Consider the following 21,113-nt stretch of genomic DNA (forward strand, 5'->3'; position numbering starts at 1 on the left):
AAAACCAGAGGCTCACTTTGGTCCTTTCCGGTAATTGACACGATAGAGCTGCTGGGAGGGGGAGGAGAGAGCTTCCCTCCATAAATGGTCCCACCCCTAGGCAAGGTGGCTCACTCTGGGAGGTAGGATCGGGGAGTGTGCACCTGCTACCAGTCAAGTTCTGCCAGACTGCGAGACAAGGCGGAGCGAACAAGCAGAGAAAACAAGCAGAGGGAGTGAGTGAACCATGGACAAGTTGAAGTGTCCCAGCTTCTTCAAGTGCAGAGGGAAGGAGGTATGGGTTTGGGGAACTGCGGGATGTGTGGAGGGCCTGGAAAGGGAAAACTCAAGCGTGGGGGGTGAGTCTTCATTTTTTGCTTTCCAGAGTAGTTCTTCAGATTTGTGCTCAAATGCCTTCAAATGTGCCTGAACTGTCCGCATACAGTAATGGTAAATAGGACAAGAGAACCCAGGATCTTAGGGACACAAGGGTCACGTCATCCTTTACCTTGGTGCTCTTACCAAATCCTGTTATTTGTCCTGTCCCTCTCAATGTGCTGTTTGTGTCCATATGCTGGAAGGCAATGCGCAAATGCACACACTGTCCTTATCTGATCAGAAGAACCTTCCAGACCCAAGAGCAGTTAACAGGTTAAGAGAGACACTCTGTCCTCTTAGGTGGAGAGAGAAAGCTGCTCCACCTGCTGGGACAGGAGAATTTGCCTCCAGAATTGATTATTCTGTAGTTTTCATAAAATTATTAATTTTATTCATTGAAATAAGATATCAGAATTTACATACTTGTAGGGAATGGAGTATTTTTTCAAAAGAAGAGCTACTTTAGATCCTTCTCCAAAATTTCCCACAATTTTAAGACTGCTGATTTTTCCTAACTCATCTTTAAGACATTTATGCTTGAAATGTTATTTATCCAGCTTATCGGTAAACTTTATCATTTCCTTAATGCTTCACGCCACATGTAACTTTTCTCGAAATTTTATATAAACCTTCGTGTAATAAGAATATCTTCCCACAAAGCTTTATTAAAGGGGCAAATATGAAGTAAAAGCAGCCATTGACAGAAATATCCCCAACTTTGGAAAGTCTTGTTCTGAAAATTTGCAGGGCCCTCTCTCTCTCTCTCTCTCTCTCTCTCTCTCTCTCTCTCTCTCTCTCTCTCTCTCTCTCTTTGTGTGATTTTATTTTTAATAGCAGAAATATGATTTCTTCATTTTTTTCTATCCTGCAGAAAGTGACAGCTTCATCAGAGAATTTCCATGTTGGTGAAAATGATGAGAATCAGGACCGTGGTAACTGGTCCAAAAAGTCAGATTATCTTCTCTCCATGGTTGGATACGCAGTGGGATTGGGAAATGTCTGGAGATTCCCATATTTGACCTACAACAATGGTGGAGGTATTTCCCCCCAGGCCTTTTGAATCCTTTTCTCCAGTTTTAAACGGGCCTCTAAGAATATTTTGAATGCTAAGGAAATGACATTTTGATACTTTGGGGTAGTAGGAAGATGGTGAAACCAACTCTCTACATCTATTATTAGACAATGGGTTCCTAGTCCCAATTAGGACACAGGCTTTACAAAAGCTTCAACTATAAACTCATAAATGTTTTGGTATTTATCATTTCTGAGTTTCTAATTTATGATTACGTTACCTCCAACTCTGATTACTTACTCTTCTTAATTTATGTGCATGACTATGATAATCTGTTCAGATTAAGGTTGAGTTTTGCTTAGTTTATAGCTGAATCTAAGTAAATGGAAGAGGAATTTCTAGTGCTACTATACAAGCTCAAATAAGTCGTCATTTACCCAGAAAAATACATTCCATTTGGGAAATCTAAGTGGAGAAAGAGTTAATTAAAAAGTAATTAAAGGTTTAGTATTTTATACTGAAATATTTAGTTACATATGTTCCAAATTGGATCAACCATGTAGAAATCCTCTGAAATGCAGAGATTAGTTCAAGGCCAGGTGTTTAATTTCTACCAAGTAATACTGTTCATACCTTATAGATCATTAAGGAAGACTCAATTAAAACAAAGAAAAAGGAGGTCTCAGGTGACATACAAAGAGAAACAAAATGAATTACCTAATGCTCTAATAATGTCGAAACAACTTTTCACTTACACCATATTTTATTTACTTATAATTACAGGTTCTATTAGAAGTGTAGAGATGACTTGTCCTATTTCATAACTGGGTACCAGTAAAACTGTGCCACTAAAATTATTTTTCTTTGTATATTAAAATGTTCCATGGTTATATTTCAACACATTTCTTATTTATTGATTGCATTAAAATATTCATATTGCTTTCAAAGACTAATGAAAAAACTCTGCTCATCAGACACTTTGAGTTCATGCTAGCTTAAATTCCCTTACTTAGAGATTCCATTGTTGTCATAGGTTTGGTATATATTTTAGCTAAAAGAGGCATTAGGAATCATAATCTTCCTCTAGTTTGTGTCCTAAAACCCATAGTTGGGAAGGAAAGCATTCAGGCCAGACTTGTGCTCAGGTTCAAAGTAAGAAATTGCCTGTGACTTCATATCGTATATAGACCTATGCATATGGGTCTAAATAGGTTTCCTGTTCATGGAAACCTAGTAGTTTCCATGAATTTCCAGAAGCCACATTAAATCTGTTTAAATAGTTTCAAAATATTGCAGAAACAAACTTAGCTTTGTTATAACTGTTATCACTTTCATGTTTCTTCTAAAGGTTAAGGTCATGCTAGCCCTCATTTTTGTAGGTCACATTTTTGTACAAGAGATGACTAAGTTCTCTCTCTTAACTTTTATATTTTTCCTAAGGGTTGAGAATGAACAAGAAATTCAAAACTGTCAGATCTTTTAACAAATCTTACTTTAACATATAATTATTTTTGGAAAAACTATTGCTAAAGTCTGGAATAATTTTCATTAGCAGAATCTTTTTAGTAGTTTATAAAAGAAGTATCCCACTATTTTAAGGTCAAGTAAGCAGTATTAAGTTGTGATTGCTTTATTGTATGAGCATTTATGGGTCTAATTAATTATGATGATATAATGAATGAACACTGAAGAAAATCCCTTTTTTACAAAAACTATTTAAAGTAACCTGATAAAGCTTGGCATACTTTTGTATCTGAACAGGATACTTCTACTATTTTTTCTTATTATTAATGTAGATGAGATTTTTACCTCTCTTAGTCACTGCAATGATGTTATGCAAATTGCAACATCAATGAAAACATATTCGTCCCTATGTTCTAGTGACCAGAGATTTGAATAGAACAAGTGCTTTATTGTTTTATTGCTTTTTAGGAGAGTATGTTTAAGGGTTGGGAAATGTAGTTCCTAGGTATGTTGCTACTATATTATAATATGAAAAAAGCGTAAGGGAAAATGAACCATAGGTAAATGAAATTTTCAAAATCCAAAATTACCCTTTTAATCTGCTGATTCCCAAAGTTTTCTATTAAATTTCATTAAAACTTCTAGAATAGTTGATCAATAAATTTTATATTCTGTTCCTGCTTCTACCTGTAATCTGGCAAAAGTTCTAAAGAGCAACACAATCCCACAAAAGTTGGTAAAGAAGTAGGAAATATCAAAATATCCTAAAAGGTTATTGGATATTTTAACTGTAAAAGAACATAGCTAAAAAAGTTCAGGTTGTTTAATAAAATGAGTAAGTTTCTATTAACATTGAATGAAGACCCTTATGACACTTTGGAGAATAATGACTTTAACTGTAACTACTTACACCTAAGTCATATTAAGCATTTTCTCCCTCCTCAAGAATTACTTATTTTTAAAGAAAGAAGAGAAGGGAGACTGATTTTGAATATATACCAGTGTCTGTTATTTCACCAAGTCTTTCCACATAGACTCTGTAATTGAACCTTTTAACCACAAACTGATGTGTTGATATTGTTCTACCACTTATGAGGAACCAAGGTTCAGGTGTTAAGTAAATTGCCCCAGGTCACAAAACTAGTAAGTGGTGAAGCCAGAAATATAAATTTAAGTCTATCACCTCCAAAGCCTGAGATGATTCAATTTCGCTGGATTACATTTTACAGGCTATTTGTTTCTTTGTAATAGTCACAATAACCTTGTTAGGTAACATTAGCAGTCCCAGAGGAGGAATTCAGATTTAGAGAATCTACTTCGTTTTCTCAGAAAGCCGTGCATTTGGAGCCCTAATCCACTGACACCACTGAATCAGTATGTTTTCAAAATGTTATTATGGTTATCAGTGCCGTCAACACTTTGGAATGTAATTGTGATTGGTTATTTTTGCTTTCTTTAGGTGCTTTCTTGATTCCGTATGCAATTATGCTGGCTCTGGCTGGTTTACCTTTGTTCTTCCTGGAATGTTCACTGGGACAATTTGCTAGTTTAGGTCCAGTTTCAGTTTGGAAGATTCTTCCACTGTTTCAAGGTCTGTAATTCCCATTACTTTATTGTATTTTGGCTTATTTTCTCATAGGACTTGTTAAATTATTTTAATGTGGGCATCCTAAAGGCAAAGAAGAATGACTATTATTTTTCTGAATACCTGCCACTATATTTCTTAAAATCAAATGTACGTTTTAATTTCTGTCCATTTTAGGCAACAAAATGGGAGGGATTAGGCAGTACCGTAGAGATGGTTGTAAGGGTATGACTATGCTTCTATTTCCACATACAAATTTTCTTGCCACATATTCAGGTTGTGCATAAAGTTCATGGCTCTGGCTCTTTTCTACTTAATGTGCAATATTTGTTTTTTTGGTTCCTGCAGATCTTTTACAGTGCTTCATTCAGAAAAGTTGAAGGGCAGGTCACCATTTTGTTCTTGGATGTTTCTAACAGAATAATTGGATACTTTTACAGTTTATTTTAACACCCTGATTGTTACTAAGCATCAAACAACCTTACAGTCTGAAGATATGATGGCATTTGGCATGTACTAGCTTGGGAAACCTTGTTTAATTTTTTAGTTTGGGGGTCATACCAGGGGGGGTTCAAGGTTACCTGAACAAGGTTACTCCTGGCTCTGTATTCAGGGCTTACTCCTGGCAGGTTTGATAGACCATATGGATTGTGAGGGATCGAAACTGGGTAGGCTGCCCACAAGACTTTAGTGCCTTACCCTCTGTACAATCAATCTGGCCCTTGGAAACTATTTGCAAAAGACTCAATTCAGCATAAAAATTACGGACTTGGACATCCATGAAAAGTGGTCATTATCTCTTCTCTCATATCTACCTTCAGTAAAAAAATGCCATAATTCCAGGACAATTCAATACAATATCATGTATAATTTTTCTAATTTCTTTTTGCACCACACCTATCAGAGCTCAGGGCTCACTCCTGATAGTGCTTAGGGGACCATATACTATGCCCCAGATGAGAATGGAGTTGACCACTTGCAAGGCAAGAGCTAAAACCCCTCTATTATCTCTCTGGTTTATTTTTCTGTCAATATTAGATAAGATAATTTCTTGAATTTTCAATTTCTTCACAAATCCTCTAAATTTTCATGCTTGAATCAGCAATCAGTGATAGGGTCATAAAAATGCATAAGTGATTCAGTAATATATTTTTGGTTTTAGAACATAAGGATATGGAATTGGTCAAGTCTTTACTGTGTGTTTTATCCCTTACAATTGTTATAAATTATTATTCATTATATATTTCATAGTCAATATGAAAACAATTTGGTTGTTATCATATTTTTTAATAATACAAATTATTTTGGTGAGGCAATAGGTTTTAATACTGATATATTAAGGTTATAACCTCAAAAGCAGGTCTTAAGTACAAGAATAATATTTAGTATGGTAATTTCATTTTAGGGCTGGAGAGATAGCACAGCGGGTAGGATGTTTGGCTTGCACATGGCCGACCAAGTTTCGATTCCTCCACCCCTCTCTGAGAGCTGGGCAAGCTACCTGTGGCGTATTCGATATGCCAAAAACAGTAACAACAAGTCTTACAATGGAGATGTTACTGGTGCCCGCTCAAGCAAATCGATGAGCAAAGGGATGACAATTTTGAAAAGGGATGACATTTTGAAATCACTGAATTAGAGTCCACTGATACTTAGGCTAAGTTTTTGAATTTCCTTTAGGTGTGCTTTCAGAAATATTATTGCTGTTCTTTCAGGGCATTAATTATCTCCTATTTATCAAAACACTGTCTCATGAATGGACATGTAAATATTTCAGTGAGTAAATAGAATATAGAGCATTTAAAATTATCAGTCTTTATCATGTTAAGTGCAATAAGTCAAAGGAAGGACAAATATCAGATGCTCTCACTCATTGGTTGAATATAGAGACAAACAAGAGAATAGACAGTACTGAACAAAGACAAACCCTTGTGTTAAAAAATAAGGCATGCCCGAGGGGCTCATGCACTCATGGGCTCTCTGGGCGGCTCTGTTTCTCCGCCCAAGTTCAATGCTCTGGAACCGCTGTGTGTGCTGTCGGTCAAGGGCAAGCGACGGAAGGAAGAAGACCAAGCTGGTTGCTGATTAGTTACTGTTTATTCAATCTTCCGTCTTTCTCATCTCCCTCACTCCCAGCTCCATCCTCTCCATCCTCTCTCTGGATCAACTCCAACCTCCCTCCTTCTCTAGTCTCTCCTCCTACTTGTCTCTCCCACCTTGCCCTCTAGGCTACACCCAGCCAGGTAGCAAAATCAGCATAAGAAAGCCCTTCCTGAGGGCAGGGCATTCCAAAGCCCTTCCTGACTCTTAAGGGTTTTTTTCCTTCCCTTAGTCCGAACACTTATTAACATCTTAATACTAGTTATTTTTGTATGGACATAGCAAGAGATACATTCATTGAGGCTTGCAAGGCAGCTCTCCTGGCAACATCTTGCCACAGGCTCAGACCACAGCACTCAGGCCAGATTAATCACTCCTAACCCTAGCAGGGTCCAAATCTAGTTATCACTGTTTGGATCATGACAGCATTTGTCCATGATCAAGCTCTTAACTTATAGTTAAGCATTAGGCACTTTGGCCAGGCCCATCTCGATGCCAGGGTAGCACACAACTGACTGCTTGCCCTGGGTCCGTCTCATCCCTCATTGGGACCCTGCTTTTGGGAGTGCTAGGAAGTAAGGGCAGCTGAGGCTTAGGTTGAGAGAAGAGATGCCCAGGAGGAAAATATCATGTAGAGTCAAATGACATAAGGTTACAAAAGCATAGCATTTTCTAAGTCTTCTTGTGTCCATACAAAAAGGACATGGCTCTGAATAAACTATGCAAAGGACTCAAGGAGAAGAGAAAAACAATGTTTACAAGTCAACAGAACACTAAGAAAGAAGCTACAAATAAACAAAGAGGAATGGGAGCACTTTAACAGGAGCAACCCAATAAACCTAAACTACCTGAGGCTATGTTTTCCTACACCCTTGGCCATGGAATACAGAACTAATCACCCAATAGTGGGAGTAAAAGAAGGGAGCAAGACCATCAAACTAGCGGTGACAGAGTGACAAGGAGGGTTATGGACATTTTGGGTGGTGATTAGGTATAGTAATTTTGTATATTAATGCCGTAAAGTTTTACAGTCTTGTGACTAGCAAAATTATAATAAATAAAAATAAATTTAAAAATAAAATTAGAAGGTATAAATAAAGAAATAGTACTCTAATATGAAAAACTAGCTGGCATGGGTTTTTCCTTATGTGGATTTGATGGCTTATTATAGATCTCCCTTTATCAGAGGGTAGCATTTTCAAATAAACTCATTAAGTATGCCAGAAAGCCAGTCATCAAAAAAGTGTTGTTATTTGTTGTGGAACCAGGGATTGACATCAAAATGATTTAAACTTCGGGAAAAAAAACTACTCAGACAGTAGTATTACCTTCCCCCTGATGGTTATAGTAATATGTTTGAAAATGTATGAAATTGTATTTTTAAAACATATACAGTCTTGAAAACCAATATTACTTCAATAAGCGTTAGTTTTGTTTTATTCAAGAAGTGGGGGACGGGCACAGTCTGTGGTACTTAGGGCTTACTCCTGGCTCTATAGTCAGGAGATCATTCCTGATGTGCTGGATGACTATTTGTAGTGCCAGAGATAGAACCTGGGTCTGCAAAGCAAGTGCCATATCCACTGTACTATTGCTTGGGCCCCAAAAAAGTATTTTTATTTGATTAGATCTTATCATTTAAAAGATTTTATAGAAATTGAGATGTATATTTTTATGGAATGGCAAAACAAATTTCACTTGCTTGCTTCTAATCTTAACTGTTCTGTTTTTCAGGTGTGGGAATTACAATGGTCCTGATATCCATTTTTGTCACAATCTATTATAATGTCATAATTGCCTATAGTCTTTACTACATGTTTGCTTCTTTTCGAAGTGAATTACCATGGAAAAATTGTTCTGATTGGGCAGATAGAAATTGTAGCAGATCTCCTATAGGTAAAATTCATTTACATATTTTTACGTAGTATTATTTCTAAAACATCACTAACCACACCATTCTTTTACGTTTTCTGACTCAGCTTTGAGGGTTAAATCATTTCCTAACCAATTTGGTGCAATTTTATGTGAACTATGCTGATTAATGCAATATGCTTATTTCAAACGGACACCAGGAAGACTAAACAGTTTCTAGGAATACTTCTTGAATGCCTAAGTTGTGTACAGAAAAGAAATTAGAAAATGAGCTAGTGATAGAGAAAAGTGCTATTCATGATATGTATTAGTTAATGTATTAGAGAATACAATGAGTGCTATTCATGACATATGTTGTAATATTTGAGATAATGTAGCAACACTGTTATATACTGATTACAACTGGAATTGTTTTTGTATGCCGAAGGATAAAGATGGAATGCTTGTTAGGTATTTAAAGGTATCATTTATCTATATAGGTTGAAGTGTTCATATACTGAGCATTCCTTAGAGTACTGAAACACAACTGAAATAATAGTTACTCTACAGTTACTATATGTTTTTAAATGATAGATATTTGCATACTCACTGCAATTTAGAAGTAGATATTTAATGTGATGAATGGTTTAAGATGCTTTATTCCACTTTGATGATTTCTACTTGATTTTTTACCAAGTAGCATTTTAAAATGTCCTATTCATTTGCACTGAATTTTTCCAAGGAAGTACTTCTACAAAACTAAGTATCTCTGCATTTATTCTTTTTTAAAAATAATTTTAGTGACTTACTGCAATGTGAGTACACAGTCAGGAATAATTTATGTGAATAAAAGCTGGGTCGATTACAACAATTATAGCTGCATCAATGGAAGTGAAGTTTATCAGCCAGGGCAACTTCCCAGTGAACAATATTGGAAGTAAGTACACTAAATTATTACTTTTTTCACAGATTTTGAAAGGTTTTAATAAATAATGACAATCATAACTTTCTTCACTGATAAGTAGAAAAATGGTAATATAGTAAATTATAATTCATTTGACTCAAATGTTTATGTATTCTGTGTGAGTAGTAGTAATATGCAAAATTTTCTATTAAAATAGTTTATTGCATATAAATTAGTAAATAGATATATCACTGTCCTAATGACCTATTTGGTACATACTAGCTATAATGTAGGGAACTATGGTAAAAATATTCACAAATATTAGACTACAATGAGCATATTCTAATGACATACAATTGGATGATGAATTTTGTGGAAAAACTGCAGTTTAAGATAGAAAATTCTCATTAGACATGTTTTAAAAATTATCATTAGATGGTAGGAATATAAAGGGTTATATTTACCTTTATTGATTTCAAGTGATCTCTTTTTACTCTCCTTACTGTATAGTCTTTTGCCCTTACCTAATTTACTTTATGCTGCTGTAATATGCATTTTTTATGTACATGTTGATAATCTGTGAACCTTTTAAATTTTGGATTTTTAAAAGCTATGAACATCAAATTCAGAGTTAAAATACTAGATCTATGGATTTCCCTCTGGGAAAGAACATATTGTTAGAACTGTATAGAAAGTTGTTGAAAAGGGTTTAAATAACTGGAACATTTTGTTTTACTAGAAACAAGTGTGCTAAATAAGACAATATTTAATACAATTTAAAATGTTTTCTGTTTTTTTAGCCTCAGAAAAAAATGTTAATGAATAAAAGCAAACTAACTGATGGCAAAAAATAATATATATATATATACACACACACACACACACACATATATATATATATATATATATATATATATATATATGTAATCGGAGAGCCCGGCAGGCTACCGAGAGTATCCAACCCGCATGGGCAGAGCCTGGCAAGCTACCCAGGGCGTGTTCAATATGCCAAAAATAGTAACGATAGGTCTCATTCCCCTGACCCTGAAAGAGCCTCATATCGTTGAGAATGACGAGTAAGGAGAGGCTGCTAAAATCTCAGGGCTGGGAGGAATGGAGACGTTACTGGTGCCCGCTCGAGTAAATTGATAAACAGCGGGATGACAGTGATACAGTGAATTGACAGCAAGGTTATTTTTCACATATACAAGTTCTGAAATATCAGGAGAAATCATAGCTAAGGAATCAGTAGATCCATTTTTCTAATGTCTAGAACTTTGGACTGGCTGCAATTAATTCTACATTTCAGGATGGAGTGTTTTCCACTGAACTTTATTTGCCTCTCTATATAATAATATTAATAAAAAGCTAACAGAACATTTATCTATTAATAAAATACCCACAAGCCTCCCTGTGCCAGATGACATATATTGCAAAACTCACTGTAATAAGTGATTCTGTGTTCATTAAAGGCCTTATGTGTTTTCAGCAAAATGGCACTGGAACGGTCAAGTGGAATGGATGAGACTGGAGTAATTGTGTGGCATTTAGCACTTTGTCTTCTTCTGGCTTGGCTCATAGTTGGAGCAGCATTATTTAAAGGCATCAAGTCTTCTGGCAAGGTAATTTGGAAAACACTGAAGTATTGTAACTGTTTTATAATGTAATTGTAGCTCAGTGTAAAGCATTATCAAATACATGTTTTATTTTGTAATGGGAACACTCAAATGTGTAAAATCTTTTTAAGTATTCCTCTCACATTAAGAAAATATATAACCGCTATAATTTTAAAAAGAAGACGCATAAACTAATGCTAGAGGAGTGCAGGCATTTACTCCAAAATTGGATCTTTCTAGATTATACTGAAACTTGAGAGTATGTTTCTAATTTTCTTTCCTACTATATAAATGAGCATTTAGAAATGAATTATTCATTGCTATGTTTGATATAGAAAAGCTACACACACTATATATATACATTATAGTAGTCAAACAGAACAGATAAGCATTTTATATAGGGTAATAGCGTCAGGATTCCCCTACTGGAAAGTATAGTATAAAAAGTACAATTGATCTCTTACAGCTTGCCAAAATTGACTATGAAAATCTTTCTCGGCACAGCCGTCTCATGGAAAAATATTATATTTTATCATCTCATTGCTTTATTTAAACTTTTAGAGCATCATGGAAATTTTAGAGAGCCACATGAAGTATTACCGGTGAACACTTTGCACAGTTTCCAGAAAAGTGAATATTTTATCGATTTGTACTACTAGATTATAATTTTCTTAAAGATGGAGGACAGGAGTAACTTTGGCAACTATCCTTGAACTATGAGAACAGTATCTAGAATATTTAGCTTTACTAGAACAGTATCTAGAACATTTAGCTAATGTTGTTGTAATATGGTATTCTATTATTAAGATAAAAACAGTGTGAAAAGTTTTATTTTGTGTTTTATATTAAAAATTCAATGTAAGGCAGTTTACTCAGGCAATTAATTTTATTCATCTCTGGATGAATTATATAAAATGACCTCTTGGGCATATTGTCAAATATAAATGATCAATTGATCAAAGAATAGAATTATCCACATTAATAAAAAGCTTAGCCTCTTAAAGGCAATCTGCTTATCTTGACTATGTGTTACCTGGGGTACAACAGTGTATGTGTATCATGAACACAAAATCCCGTTAATCACCGATTTCTCGGGTGGGCTCAGTAACCTCTCATTTCATCTTTTCCATGAGATCTTAGAAGTCTCTCTCGACTCGGCCCTCCCAAGGATTTCGCACTGGGGGCTCTTCGGGGTCAGGGGAATGAGATCCAGCTTGTTACTGGATTTAGCATATGAATACACCATGGGAAGCTTGCAAGGCTGTCCCATGTGGGCAGGGAACTCTCAGAAGACTGCCAGTTTCTCCCAGAGGGGGAAGCAGGCTACATGATATGGCTTCTGAGAGCTTGCTTTTAAGTCTCTCTCTGGATGTTGGCCATTGATGGGATTACACACACCTGGGTTCCTCTGCCGGTACCTTCATGCATGGGGCCTGTCCGAACGTGTGGAGAGGGGCCTCCAGCATAGCTGTAGCTAGGTTCCGGTGGTCTTTGGCTGCCGGGAGCTCTGCTTGGGGTGGGGAGGGAAGCTGGAGTCCATCCCCTCCGAGGGGCCCTGGGGAAGATAGCCAGGCGTGCGGGCAAGAGACTCTCTGTATGTGTATATGTATATACATATACATATATATATACGTACATACATATATATGTATATGTATATATATGTGTGTATGTTTGAATACACACACACACATATATACAGTTAAGTTTTCCTGGTAACTTTTAAGATATGGCAAGTATACAGTACTCTCTTTAATCAATTTTCATGGTAAATTGGACATCTATACTAGGAGACTATTTTCTTTCTCCTTGGTAACTAAGTATATATGTATGTGTGTGTGTGTATGTTTCATATATAATTTTAAATGATTTACTTTCTACCTCAGTTATGTAAGTACCAAGATTAAGTACTCGATCTGCTTAGACATTTATGAGGATATATTTCAGGAAAATATATTCTGCTATTACTTAGTCTTCTTAGACATTTATAAGTATATATTTCACAAACATATTCTTATATTCAACTTTATCAATGTTGATGTGTTATTTATTTACAATATACATATGAAAAATATTGCTTCAAAAGTTTTGAAAATGAATTATTTAGAGGTTATCAGTGTGGAAAGGGTAAAATTATGCCAACTTGAAATTGGTAACAATATTATTAAGGATAAAATTTGTAATACACTATTTTTCTCATATCAACTGATTAATAATTTTATTTGTATAGAATTATGAGCTATGATGAAAATATTGACTTCTAGTTGGTTTTCTTTGCAGGTGGTATATTTTACAGCTATTTTCCCCTATGTTGTCCTACTCATTCTGTTAATTCGAGGTGCAACTCTAGAAGGGGCATCAAAAGGCATTTCATATTATATCGGATCACAGTCAAATTTTACAAAACTTAAGGAAGCTGAGGTAAGATTTAATTTTGTTTCAAATTTTTTTAAACTTTGTTATTGAATCACTGTGAGATAGACCCTTACAAAACTTTTCATGCCTGGATTTCAGTCGTACAGTGTTCCAACACCCATCTCTCCATCCCTCCAATTTTTTTTTTTTTTGCTTTTTGGGTCACACCCAGCGATGCTCAGGGGTTACTCCTGGCTTTGCACTCAGGAACTACTCCTGGCGGTGCTTGGGGGACCATATGGGATGCCGGGGATCGAACCCGGGTCGGCCGCGTGCAAGGCAAACGCCCTACCCGCTGTGCTATCGCTCCGGCCCCATCCCTCCAATTTTTAAGGAAAATTTTTAAAGCAAATACTGAATATCATTGTCTCTAGACATGTGATTAAATTTATTAGTATTTATGTCCCTCAGGATGTATGATTTTTCATTTTTTAAAGTTTTTACAAGGTTTTTTAAAGTTTTATTTTGGTTTTGGAGTCACACCAAGTGGTGTTAAACAAGGTAAAATACACAGTGCACTTTTAAATTTATAAACTTATTTAGCAATGAGCTTTTAAAGATTTATTTATTACCTCTGTTGAATGGTGTTACTATAGTTGCAACATTTTCACAGAATAGACGCCTCAATTTTCCTTAAACTTTGTAGCTTTGGGTTTAGTTAAAAAACATTTTTATATTCTTTAAGTTGCTTCTCCAAGTCTTACCTTTAATCAAACCTCACAAATTTGTGTTTTTTCTGTGTTTGACATAAAAATGGGAATGCAATGATCAGTATTAAGTTTATACGCATTAAGATAGTTTTTCTAAAAATTTCAAAAGATTAATAGCTAGATACATCCTTAAGGTTTATTTAGTTGTGTAGTGAAAAACTAAATACTTTCAAGGAAACAATAAATGCAAAAATCAGGAAAGTGGTTTCCACTGGATGGTTGAAGGGAAACTACAGGCTAAAACAACTGCTAATGTTTTCTTTCTTTTTTAAAAAAAAAATATTGAATCACTGTGAGATAGTTACAAGCTTTTATGTTTGTGTTACAGTCACACAGTGATCAAACACCTGGTTGACACCGAAGGACAGTAGATAGAAACAAGGGCCCTAGGATTGCCCCATAGCTGGAAGACTGCTTCATGAGCGAGGGGAGAAGGCGGATGGAATAGAAAAGGGATCACTAAGAAAATGATGGCTGGAGGAATAAGTCGGGATGGGAGATGCATGCTGAAAGTAGATAACGAACCAAACATGATGACCTCTCAGTGTCTGTGTTGCAAGCCATAATGCCCAAAAGTAGAAAGAGAGTATAGGGAATATTGTCTGCCATGGGGGGAGTATACCGGGAATGTTTTATTTCTTAAGCTGATTAGTGTACTTGTGTGTTCATTTTGTTGTTGTTTATATTACATTTTACACATATGAAATATTTTGTACAGATTTTAAAAACTTAAGCATGGATATCTAAAATGTTTTTTCTTCACAGGTTTGGAAAGACGCTGCTACTCAAATATTTTACTCCCTTTCAGTGGCTTGGGGTGGCTTAGTTGCTCTGTCATCTTACAATAAGTTCAATAACAACTGTTTCTCAGATGCCATAATAGTTTGCTTGACAAACTGCCTCACTAGTGTGTTTGCTGGATTTGCTATCTTTTCTATCTTGGGACACATGGCTCATATATCTGGAAAGGAAGTCTCTCAAGTTGTAAAATCAGGTATGTAATGTCATATGATATTAATTTTGATTAACTTATTGTAACTGATTTGAAAAACTAATTTCTTTCATGGAATTTACTTAAAGAACTCAGAAGTTAGGATATTTCATTTTCTTCCTCATTTACTTCGATATATTTGTTTTAATTATTTAGTAATAATTCTTAGGTGATTCAGAAACATAAGACTATATTGATTGAAACTTGTTTAAGAAGGTATTTTACCTAAATTTCATCAGTCCTAGATATAAACTGTAGCACTGTTGTCCTGTTGTTCATTGATTTGCTCAAGCAGGCACCAGTAATGTCTCCATTGTGAGACTTGTTATTACTGTTTTTGGCATATTGAATACGCCACAGGTAGCCTGTCAGGCTCTGCCATGCGGGCAGGATATTCTCAGTAGCTTGCCAGGCTCTCCAAGAGGGATGGAGGAATCGAACCTGGGTTGGACACGTGCAAGGCAAACGCCCTACCAGCTGTACTATCGCTCCAGTCGATTTGTATATTTTCAAATATCAGAAATTTTGCTGAAAACTTTATATGAATTTTTAATTCATATGTGTTTATTAGTGTATAGTAACAGTACAAAGAAAAAGTAACTATACATGTATACATATGAGTATATATACATTCACGCATATAAAATATTCCTTTGGCATAATTACTGTATGGAATATGCATTTCTGTTTATCAATTTCATATAGGCAAGAAGGTAACTTTATTTGAATGTATGGTTCTGTCCAGCTTTAAAGGAATCTGACTTATGAGCTTCCTATAGTATCAAAAACATTATATCTGACTAAAGAATTTTAGGAAATAATTCCATAGATCTTTTAATAGGAATTTTAATCTTTGTCTAGGAATTAATGCTGAAACAAATTTATAAAAACAATGTTAAGAATAGAAAGGGTCGGGGCCGGAGCGATAGCACAGCGGGTAGGGCGTTTGCTTTGCACGCGGCCGACCCGGGTTCGATCCCCAGCATCCCATATGGTCCCCCAAGCACTGCCAGGAGCAATTCCTGAGTGCAAAGCCAGGAGTAACCCCTGAGCATTGCTGGGTGTGACCCAAAAAGCAAAAAAAAAAAAGAATAGAAAGGGTCTTGGAGATTATCCACAGACCAGTCATTATTTGATATTGAAGGGTTAATACATAGACATGTTATGGAATACAGAAGATCAAATCATTAGGAAGCCATAGTGTCTAGGTTATAAGCCGATTTTATTTAATTCTACTTGTCAGTCCTCTAGGAGTTTGGAGAAATTTAAACTACTTAAAAAAGATCTCACTTAAAAATTTTAAATGTAAAAACATTTAATGGTGAAATCAATTTATAATATTGAATGCCCAGTTCATTACATACAGACTATTGCAAATATTCATAAACTAATTAATATGAAGCTGCATATAATGACTATGGTCATACATAGAAGGACAGTCAAGAAAAAAATTATATAATTTAAATTTCTTAATAGTGTAATTATTTTTTAATGCCTTGGCTAATACAAAGGTAACCTAACTTACTGAAGTTTAAAATAATAGGTTTTTTATTAATATTTTAAAAAATGAAAACAATTTTTAAAAAATCATTGAATTACTTGATTTCTTGTAAGAACAGTCTTCGATTTAAAAATGTATCTCATTAACTTAATTCATGTAACATACATTATTGTATAATAAAGCAACCAAGTCAAATATTTTTAAAAAAGCAAAACAATGCTAAAATGCTATGGAATATATGGGATAGATTGGTTCCCAAATTTAAAATTATTTTTCTAGTATCTTATTTTTAAAATACAGACATAAATTTTCTTTTTTTTTCTATTTTCTTTTTTTCTTTTTCAGTGCCCATTCTCCACCACCAATGTTCCCAGTATCCCTCCCACCATCCCCTTCCCCCCCGCCCTTCTGCCTCTGTGGAAGGCACAATTTCTTTTATTCTCTCTGTCATTTTGGGTGTTATGGTATGCAATATGGGTACTAAGTGGTCATCATGTTCAGTCCATAGTCTACTTTCAGCACAAATCTCCTATCCTGAGCAAGCCCTTCAAGCATCATTTACTTGGTGGTCCCTTCTCTATCTCAGCTGTCTTTCCCACCAGCATGTGAGGCCAGCTTCCAAGCCATGGAACAATCCTCCTGGTCCTGATCTCTACTATCCTTGGGAGTCAGTCTCCCATTCTGTTACTTTATATTCCACAAATGAGTGAAGTCATTATATGTCTGTTCCTCTTTCTATAACTCATTTCATTTAGCATAAAACTCTCCATGACTATCCACTTATGTGCAAATTTCATGTCTTTGTCTTTCCTAAGAGCTGCATAATATTCCATTGTGTAGACATACCAAAGTTTCTTTAACCAGACCTCTGTTCTTGGGCACTTGTTTTTTTTCCAGATTCTGGCTATTGTAAATAGTGCTGCAATAAACATACAAGTGCAGATATCATTTCTACTGTACGTTTTGCATCTCTAGGATATATTTTCATAAGTGGTAATGCTGGGTCAAATGGGAGCTCAAACTTCTAATTTTTGAGAAACGTCCATGTTGTTTTCCAAAAGGGTTGAACCAGTCAGCCTTCCCACCAGCAGTGAAGGAGAGTCCCCTTCTCCTCACATCCACACGAAACCAGTTGCTTTAGTTCTTTTAGGTGTGTGCCAGTCTCTGTGGTGTGAGATGATACCTCATTGTTTTGATCTGCAGCTCCCTGATGATTAGTGATAACGAGCATTTTTTTCATGTGCCTTTTGACCATTTGTATTTCTACTTTGAGAAGTTTCTCTTCATTTCATTGCCCCATTTTCTGATGGGATTTGATGCTTTCTTCTTGTAGAGTTCAACCAGTGCCTTGTATATCCTCAATATGAACCCCTTATAAGATGGGTACCGGGTAAATATCTTTCCCATTCTGTATATTTCCCAGTCTGTCTTTATATTCTGTCACTGTTTCTTTTGAGGTACAGAAGCTTCTTAGTTTAAGATAGTCCCATCTGTTTATCTCTGTTTCTACTTGCTTAGTCGGTGGAGTTTCATATTTTAAGATACCTTTAGCTTCAATGTCATGGAGGGTTTTGCCAACCTTTTATTCAATGTACCTTATGCATTCACATCTGATGTTCATGTCTTTGACCCATTTTTATCTGACTTTTGTACGTGGTGTTAGGTCGAGTTCTGAGCCCACTTTTTTGCATGTAGCTGCCCAGTATTCCCAGCACAATTTGTTAAAGAGCCTTTCCATGATCCACTTCATATTTCTTGCTCCCTTATCAAAGATTAGATGAACATATATTTAAGGGTGTGTGTAAGGATATTCAACCCTGTTCCACTGGTCTGCGGTTCTGTCTTTGTTCCAATACCATGCATTTTAATTATTATTGCTTCGTAGTAGAGTTTGGACTTGGGGAAGTTGCTGCCTCCCATCTTCTTTTTCCCAAGAATTCCTTTAGCTATTCCTGGGGGTTTGTTGTTACATATGAATTTCAGGAGTGTTTTATCCATTTCTTTGAAGAACGTCATAGGCATTCTTATAGGGATCGCATTGAATCTGTATAATGTTTTCAGAGGATTTCCATTTTGACAATGTTAATTCTCCCAATCCATGAGCAGGGTATGTGTTTCAATTTCCTCATGTTCTCTTTTATTTCTTGAAGTAGCGTTTTGTAGTTTTCTTTGTACAGGTTTTACCTCCGTAGTTAAACTCAGTCTATGGTATTTGATTTTCTGAGGCATGATTGTGAATGGGATTGCTTTTTCATATCACTTTCTTCTCATTATTTGTGTATAGGAAAGCCATGGACTTTTGAGTATTGATTTTATAGCCTGTGACTTTACTATACAAGTGCATTGTTTTAGGAGCTTTTTGTAGAGGCTTTAGGATTCTCTAAATATAGTATCATATCATCTGCAAATAGTGAGAGTTTGATTTCTTCCTTTCCTCCCTGGATGCCCTTAATATCTTTTTCTTGTCTAACCGCTATTACAAGTACTTCCAGCACTATATTGAACAGAATTGGTGAGAGTGGGCATCCTTGTCTTGTCCCTGATCTTAAAGGGAAGGCTCTTAGTTTTTCCTCATTGAGGATAATGCTTGCCATAAGCTTGTAATAGATGGCTTTCACTATATTGAGGAAAGTCCCTTCAATAACCATTTTGGTGAGAGTTTTCGTCATAAAAGGGTGCTGGATCTCTGCATCTATTGATGTGATCACATGGTTTTTATCTTTTCTTTTATTGATATGATGGATTATGCTGATTGACATCCAAATGTTAAACCATCTTGCATCCCTGGGATGATTTCCACTTGGTTGTGGTGTAAAATCTTTTTGATGAGTTGTTGGATTCTATTTGCTAACATTTTGTTGAGGATCTTCTCATCCATATTCATCATATTCATCAGGAATATCGACCTATCACTTTCTCTTTTTTTTGATGGTGTCTCTGTTTTTGGTATTAGGATGATATGTGCCTAGTAGAAATTGTTTGGAAGAGTTTCTTTTTCTTCAATTTCCTGTAAAAGCTTGAAATGGACTGGCAGTAGGTGCTCTTTAAATATTTGGAAGAATTCGCTAGTGAATCCATGTGGACCTGGGCTTTTGTTTTGCGGAAGACTCTTGATTACAGTTTCAATTTCCTTGATAGTAAAAGGTCTATTCAGGTATTCCAAATCTTTGTTCAGCCTTGAGAGATTATAGGAATCTTGGAATTTATCCATTTCTTCTAGGTTCTCTTGTTTCCTGGCATACAGACTTTCAAAGTAATCTCCAGTGATCTTTTGAACTTCTTTGTTTTCTCTAGTGACATCCCCCATTTTGTTTCTCATTAAGTTTACTAGGGTTCTCTCTCTTTATTTATGAGTTTTGCTAGTGATTTTTCAATTTTGTTTATTTTCTTGGGGAACCAGACCATGGCTTCATTTTATTTTTTTTTTGTATTGTATTTTTTGGTTTCCATGTCATTAACTTCTGCTATAAGTTTTATTATGTCTTTCCTTATGCCTTGTTAGGGATCTTTTGTTGGTCCTTTTCTAAGACTTTGAGCTGTGGTGTCAGGTTATTTATGTAGGTGCTTTATTCCTTCCTGAGAAATGGTTTCAGAGCAATAAATTTTCCCCTTAACATGGCTTTAGCTGCATCCCATGGGTTCTGGTAGCTTGTGTCTTCATCCTCATTTGTTTTCATGTAACTTTTGGTTTCTTCCTTGATTTTCTTCCTGATCCACTCATTGTTCAACATTGAATTGTTTAATTTCCAGGTGTTTGATTTGGTTCTCTGCATCTGTGTGTGATTAATTTCTATCTTCAGTGCATCATGGTCTGAAAAGATAGTTGATACAATTTCTATCTTTCTGATTCTATTGAGGTATGTTTTGTGACCCAGAACATGGTCTATCTTGGAAAATGTTTTGTGTGCACTGGAAAGGAATGTGTATTTGGTTTCGGGGGGATGGAAGTCCCTGTATACATCACCCCTCTCTCTTCTATATCTTTTTTCAAAGCCAGTACTTCCTTGCTGAGTTTTAATCTTGCTGATCTATTCAGAGGTAATAAGGTAAAGTTGAAGTCTCCAACCAGTATTGTGTTGCTACCAATGTCCTCCTTGAAGTCTAGTAGCAGTGTTTTAAGTATTTAGCTGGTCCCTCTTTGGGTGCATATATGTTTAGGAGTGTGGTTTCTTCCTGCTTTACATATCCCTTGATTATTAAAAAATTGCCTTCTCTGTCCTTTCTAATCTTTTAAAATCTGAAATCTATGTTGTTGGATACTTGTATGGCCACCCTGGCTTTTTTGAGGGAGTTATTTGCTTGCAGGAATGTTTTCTAACCTTTGACTTTGAGTCTGTGTTTGCTCTGACTGTTCAGATGTGTTTCTTCTAGGCAGCAGAAGTTCTGTGAAGTTCTTGAGCTGTTGTTTATCCTGAAATAGTGTATTGTTCCTTTGAGTTTGAGTTAGAGTATAAAGTATTTTTGGTGATGTGTTCATTTCATTGAGTTTTTTCACATTATGTCTTCAGGCTTGGAGGGTTTCCTCTGATAGGTCTGCTATAAATATAAGGGGTACTACTTTGTATGTGATTTTCTTCTTTGATCTTGCTGCTTACAGTATTGTGTCT

General features: G+C 35.6%; 1 protein-coding gene across 1 annotated transcript in view; it reads left to right on the forward strand.

Annotated features, from left to right (window-relative positions):
- The first annotated feature begins 226 nt into the window (after nucleotides 1-226).
- SLC6A14 (solute carrier family 6 member 14) overlaps nucleotides 227-21,113 on the forward strand; it is a 28,417-nt gene continuing 7,530 nt past the window's right edge. The window contains exons 1-8 of the mRNA XM_004614473.2: nucleotides 227-274; nucleotides 1,229-1,394; nucleotides 4,293-4,424; nucleotides 8,253-8,414; nucleotides 9,171-9,306; nucleotides 10,763-10,895; nucleotides 13,170-13,310; nucleotides 14,780-15,008. Coding sequence (XP_004614530.1) covers nucleotides 227-274; nucleotides 1,229-1,394; nucleotides 4,293-4,424; nucleotides 8,253-8,414; nucleotides 9,171-9,306; nucleotides 10,763-10,895; nucleotides 13,170-13,310; nucleotides 14,780-15,008 — 1,147 coding nt within the window. The remainder of the gene's footprint in view (nucleotides 275-1,228; nucleotides 1,395-4,292; nucleotides 4,425-8,252; nucleotides 8,415-9,170; nucleotides 9,307-10,762; nucleotides 10,896-13,169; nucleotides 13,311-14,779; nucleotides 15,009-21,113) is intronic.

The sequence above is a fragment of the Sorex araneus genome, chromosome X (assembly GCF_027595985.1).
Source record: "Sorex araneus isolate mSorAra2 chromosome X, mSorAra2.pri, whole genome shotgun sequence".
Lineage (NCBI taxonomy): Eukaryota > Metazoa > Chordata > Mammalia > Eulipotyphla > Soricidae > Sorex > Sorex araneus.